At 39.8% G+C, this 6,468-nt stretch overlaps 1 protein-coding gene across 2 annotated transcripts; it reads left to right on the top strand.

Moving 5' to 3' along the window:
- The first annotated feature begins 1,509 nt into the window (after positions 1–1,509).
- Positions 1,510–6,250, top strand: klhl42 (kelch like family member 42). Of its 2 annotated transcripts, none has more exons than XM_015375539.1 (3): positions 1,510–2,656; positions 4,845–5,038; positions 5,109–5,445. In XM_015375539.1, exons 1-3 carry the CDS (start codon positions 1,893–1,895, stop codon positions 5,294–5,296), a joined length of 1,146 nt encoding a protein of 381 aa, XP_015231025.1. In that variant the 5' UTR covers positions 1,510–1,892; the 3' UTR covers positions 5,297–5,445. The 2 variants fall into 2 exon arrangements, with proteins under 2 accessions (XP_015231025.1, XP_015231022.1); XM_015375536.1 differs by having other exon boundaries at positions 1,512–2,656; positions 5,105–6,250.
- Positions 6,251–6,468: the final 218 nt, after the last annotated feature.

Here is a 6,468-nt window from a genome sequence, read left to right as displayed (position 1 = left end):
TAAAATCCACTATCAAATAAAACTAAAAATAATTCTATAATCATGAATTTATTTGATTTTATTTTCATTTCCTTGGCTATATTTGAGGTACATAGTTATGTATACATATTTGGTAGTAGTTTAGGTTTCATGCTTTTACCGCTGATCTTTTGAATTATTTTCTTATATTTTCTTTTTGATTTCAATGTTTTTATTTTAAGAAAATAGAGTGCATTAATACAGTTTTCTATTTTGATTATAATTGTTAATGTTACAACTAATATTAGCAGAATTATTTATCTCAACCATTTTTATTAATGTTGTCAAAGTACCACGGTTTTTATAAAATGTAATTATACATACATACATACATACATACACCGACACACACACACATTTGCTTTATATATATATATATATAAAGAGATAGAGATATACAGGAAATGCTGTGATTCTACTATATGCTTGTGTAGTTGTGTTCCAGAAGGTTTTTCTTAATTAGGCTGCATTAGGGCAACAGGGGAATTAGGTGAAAGCATTTAACTTGAATAAAAAGTCAGAAGAAAATTTGATGTATTTTATTATACTATTGTTAATTTAAGGGGGTTAATGTTAGGGCATGTTCCATTAAAAAGAAAAACACCTAAACCATCAATTCAATAAGTCCTAAAAAAAAAAGAACAATTTAAAAGGGGTGAAAAAATGTCCAAAGGCCTTCCCTGGTGGCAACGGTGTTTTTTTCCCCAAAGCATGTGATCTATTCTAATTTATCTTGGAAAAAATGCACCATACGAAAACATGAAAAGCAGAGATTTAGCAGTGATATATAAACTCCAGAAAATTTGTTAAGGGCTTTTGTTTTGAAAGCTCAGCTTCCTGTCGCAGACTGGATGACTTCTCAGCGCTTTTCTCCATCGTTGTTAAACCTTTTAAATCCACTGACTGACGCCACCATTGTTATAACTAGTGTTATCTTGACTGACAGCAGGAGAGGCGCATCAGATCAGCTCAGTTGAGTTTAACCCTGAAGGAACTGGGCTTAAGAAAGTCCAGGATGTCCTAAATACTTTGTAATGCACATTTACTTATATAAAAAAGCACTTCCGCTAATACAGAAAACACTGAATATCACTGTCTTTCCTTAAAAAGTCCAAAGTATTGGGGACAGCTGAAAAAAAAAAAAGATACAATTTAACATTTTTTTATTTTCTTCAAAAAGTTAAGTATTATTTTCTACAATGTTAGAATTAGATTTCATGACAATGAAAAATATTTATTATACATGTTTTATTTTTTAATACAATCACGAAACTAATGTCCTAAATTAAAATGTATGGAGGACCTAAAAATATATGAAGATAAAAAAAGGCGTCTGGTCTCGGCTGCTCTAACAAAGCAATTTTTCTTTATGTGATCCATTTTTACACTCTTTGTCTCTTTTTTTTTTTTTTTTAGACATTTCAGATTTTCGGACGACATGCCATTCACAAACAAACCGCTAGGTGGCAGTACACGCACATGCGCGCCTCAACACAGCAGACAATTCCACAGCGAGGAAGCAAAGAATCAAAACATTGAACCTTTCTGGCAGTTCGTCCAAGAAAGAGCTTATGAAATGTAAAAAAAAATCGTGATTTCAAATGTCTAAAATACTAATTGATATCATTTAGACACTTTTTTGTCTGAATTCTACTTTTTTTTGATCTATGGACGATTGTTAACACCAAAAAAGTGGTTGTTTATTTTTTTTTTTTTTTTTTTTTTTTTTATCTCTAACCGTCTCTGCTAACCGACTAGCCGGTTAGCTCCATGGAAACTATGGGATGAACATGACCATATATAGACCGCACACGGCGTTGCCCCGCCGGTGAACTGCAAAATCATCCAGGAGGCTGACACACAGCAGGGAAAACATGTCAGCGGATCAGATTATAGCCATCGTGGTGGATGACAGGACCTACGAGGTGAATAAAAGGAAGCTGATCGAGAAAAGCGACTACTTCCGAGCGCTGTACAGCTCCGGGATGAGGGAGTCCACGGAGGACTCCGTCCAGCTGCACGGGCTGAGCATCCCGGGCCTGGAGCTCGTCTTGGAGTTCATCAACACCTCAAACGTCCAGGTGGTCAACGAGACACTGGAGGATCTGATCGAGACTGCTTCCTTTCTGCAGGTCACCTCCATCATGAAGCTGCTGAGCTCAGAGATCCGGCCGGAGAACTGCGTTGAACTTTACAGCCTTTCTGAAGTTTATGGGACCCACGATCTGAGGAACGCCTGCCTCAAATACATGAGCTGTTACTATCATCCGATGCTGCGGCGGCCTGAGTTCCACAGTCTGCCCCCAGCTGTGAGGGATCAGGTCCGGGAGATGCGCATGAAGGGCACCGCCACCCTGGTGGCCATCGGAGACTTCAAATGTCTGTCCCTGGATGTGCCCGAGCAGGACGAACCCTGGTCTATGCTTCGGTACGGAGAGGTGGAGCAGCGGTGGAAACCTCTGGCCAACAACCTGACCTCAGACATGATCAACGTCAGGGGGTTTGGATCTGCAGTCCTGGATAACTACCTGTTCATAGCGGGAGGATACAGGATGACAAACCAGGAGATCTCTGCAGTGCATTGCTACAACCCCTGCAGGAACGAGTGGAGCCAGGTGGCTCCTCTCAATCAGAAACGGTAGCCTTCCTGTGATGTGTTTGATTGGAAATTAGTCATTTTGATTTTGGGGGCGTTCAATAAGCAATACCCCTGACCCACTTCCAGATGTTTGATCCAGCTGAAAATGTGCATGTGAAGCATTTTAAATCTCTATAGATTAAATAGCAAACTCCAGCTCTGAACCAATTGTGGTTTCTGATTTACAGGTGTTCAAATTGAGTCTGAGTTTGGGAGACTTTTGATCAAATGAAAGTAACTTATAGTGTATAACCTTGTAAAACATTTGCAAGGTCATATAAAGGGCATCATCACCATAAGTTACTTTAATTTCATCAAAAGTCTCCCCTGGTGTGAGTCCTTTCCAATAGAAAAAACAGATCACTGCTTGACACTCAACAGGCTCCATTTCAGACTGTTTTTCCCTGTTGGATCACTATAGATTGACCCAGAGGTTCTGGTGCCGATCCACTTTCAGCCACTCTTCAGCGTACATTGGTTGTGGCCTGGTCACCCTTATAGTGATAATTATGGGACATTATCACTATAAGTTCTTTCATTTGGTCAAAAGTCTCTGAAACTCAGACTCAATTCAAAAACCTGTAAGTCAGAACCCACAAATAGTTCAGAGCTGTAATCTGCTGCTTAATCTATAGAGATTTAAATAACGTCACATGCAAAATTTCAGCTCGATCAAACATCTGGAAGTGGGTCAGGGGCATTACTTGTTGAACGCCCCTCGTACAATAAGTACAATAACTTATTTTAAACTACAATTTTTTATTCTCCTGCCTTTCAATCCAACAACTTTAAAGGGTTAGCCTGTAATTTGTACCTAGTTTTAGTAAATAATGGGATTTAGAGAATAAGATTCATTGCCAATTAGGTTTGCACTTACAAGTACACACATTTGTTACTTAAGTAGAAGTATAGATACTGCAGTCTAAAAACACTCCGGTAAAAGTTGAAGTATCAACTTGACCTTTTTGCTCATGTAAAAGTGAAAAAGTATGTGCTCCAGAAACTATTTAAAGTATAAAAGTATAAAGGTGCAGGTGAAAATGAGGAGAGCACTATAGATGCTTCCTTTCCAAATGCTTAAACATTCCCAGCCGTCTCCTCCCGGCCCCCTCCAGCTTCCACACCTTCTCCAGCATTGTCTGTCGCTGCTAAACCTGCCGATGGCACCACTGCTGCTTCAACGACGTCAGCCTCTGTTGAAGCTACCACCCTCACAGCATCATCATCATCATCATAGTCCTCTTCCTCCCCTGAGTCAGGAGCTGGAGGCAGTACTAGTAGCTGCTCAATGACAACTGCTGCTTACCTTATCAAGGCTGCACTTTAAAAAATAAATTGTCTAGAGAGCTGTTCTAAACGAAATTTCTTTTTGTCTACACTTGTGTATACAAAATTACAAAATAAATCTAAAGTAACCTTTAAAAAAAAAAACAGCCAGTTGCCACTATATGAATTTAAAGCTCAATTTTCCAACTATTTTGAAAAATTCTTTGAGATAGAGCCGAGGATGAGGGAGGTCTTGTTGGTCTCCTTCTCTCGATTAGCTCCCGCCTGTGCCCGACCTTTCAGACATTTCAACATCTTTTTCTGAATCTGACATTGTAGCATGGCATAGACAATTCACATTTGCAGTTTGAAGAACACCTGCTTGCTTCTGATGATTTCCTTTAGCTAACCAATGAGTGCTTGCGTTACATGACTCATCCAATTACACTAGTTTTCACTAGATGTGGATGGAGCCAATGATCTGCATTGGATGGAGCACATGACGTGAAATAATATTTATAAACATTAAACCAAAGCCAAGAGTAACGAGTAACATTTGTTTTAAAAATGTAAGGAGTAGAAAATACAGATACTTGTGTGAAACTGTAATGAGTAGAAATAAGGCGTAGGAAGAAAAATAAGTAATGGAATGTAAATTATAGATACCTAAAAAGTGTACTTAAGTACAGTAACAAAGTATTTGTACTTTGTTACTTGACACCTCTGCTTACAAGGAATTTGACTTTGCGTTGATGATGCAGACAAATTATATATATATACAGAATCTACAGCTATATACAATATAAAACATACAATATACAATATATAGTATATGATAAATGTATGTTTGTTTTGTGATTGTTACATTACAAATGCAACATAAATAATCGTCACGTTTCGATGTCCTTGTCTTCATATCCAGGTCAAACTTTAAGCTGCTTGCTGTGCAGGGGAAGCTGTACGCTGTGGGAGGTCAGTGTCTGGGCACTGTGGAGTGTTACGGCCCTGAGCAGGACTGGTGGACCTGTGTGTCTTCTATGCCCGACCCTCTGGCTGAGTTCTCAGCCTGTGAGTGTCAGGGTATGATCTACGTCATGGGTGGATACACTGCAAGAGGTTTGTATCTTAACAGATTTATTGACGGCTGTGAAGTTCTTGTTCATGTAATGCATTTTTTGACAGATAGAAACACCAGCGTTCTACGGTACTGCCCCACCTCCGACAGCTGGTCGGTGTTCCAGACGTGTCCGGCTCACATCCGGAAGCAGCAGATGCTCTCGGTGGAGGACACCATCTTCCTGGTGGGCGGCTACACCCACGAACTGGAGGCAGGCCGGAGGCAGCGGCGTCCCAGCCAGACAGAGGACGTTCTGACGGTGCAGTCATACAACGTCTCAACGGGGGAGTGGACCCATCTGAAGGAGAACACGTCCAAGTCAGGCTTGAACCTGACGTGCACGCTGCACAACGACGGCGTTTACATCATGAGCCGGGACATCGGGCTGCCCACCAGCCTGGAGCACCGCGTCTTTCTGAAATACAACATATTCTCTGACGGCTGGGAGGCCATCAGACGCTTCCCGGCTTTGGGGCAGAACATGCTGCTCTGTTCTCTTTACCTCCCCAACACTGTATGACCAATGGTCAACTGGGACCAGACCGAAGGAACCAGTGCAGCTTGTTGTGTCTGTGGGAAATGACAGCGTCTGAATACACTACATCAAACACACTACTGTGGAGATAAGATTTAGGATGATGCACGGATAAATAACCTGATCGGATCAGACCAAAAACCCACAAACTTCTTCCAGCCAGTTAAAATAAAACTCTAAGCTCCAAGATGTCACACTCACATCTACACTGTGGTTCAATCAGGAAGAAGAATCAGAGTGACGTTTCCACTACCTGAAAGATTTTCAGAAAATAAATTCCTAAACATGTAGGAGGTCATGCTTCCACAGCAGAGAAACAAACTTCTTGTTCATTTCATTGCTTTGCTGTTTTTGGAAATGATTTGCTCCCAAATAATTACAGGTATGAATCATTTCTGACCAGCTCATTAAGTTTAAAGATCAACAAACCTTTACAGGTAAAATTATTTTTTTTTTAAATGATTTTCTTAATGATTTCTCCAACTACAAAATACGCTGATGGTCTTAAAAAAAATCTTCCTGATAAAAAGTTTGTTTACAAGTAAAAAGTGGGAATTTGATGCAACATCAAACTGATGTTTACAATGATTTCTACTAGCATAAGACGCTACAGACTGTTTGAAATATTACCTTCTTTATACGGTAGTCTGTCTTGAAATGGTAAAACCAGGTTTAACAAAAAAAAAAAAAAAAAGACATCCCCTCTGCTCCTTAAATAAACATTTAGTAAACACTTGATGTAGGAGGGGGTAAAAGGAAATATTTTCTGTGGTCACTTAACTTCTGCATTTGCAAACCTTTCTCCATCCAGACTGGTTTGAAGTCTGTCAGAGCTGCAGTGAACTATCAAAATTCTCCCTTGAGTGGGCTAAAACCTTCCTGATGTTTACAATC

Source organism: Cyprinodon variegatus, unplaced genomic scaffold (assembly GCF_000732505.1).
Source record: "Cyprinodon variegatus isolate N-32 unplaced genomic scaffold, C_variegatus-1.0 Scaffold7, whole genome shotgun sequence".
Classification (NCBI taxonomy): Eukaryota; Metazoa; Chordata; class Actinopteri; order Cyprinodontiformes; family Cyprinodontidae; genus Cyprinodon; species Cyprinodon variegatus.
Note: the sequence above shows the minus strand (reverse complement) of the source record. Positions and strands in the feature narration are given on the sequence as shown.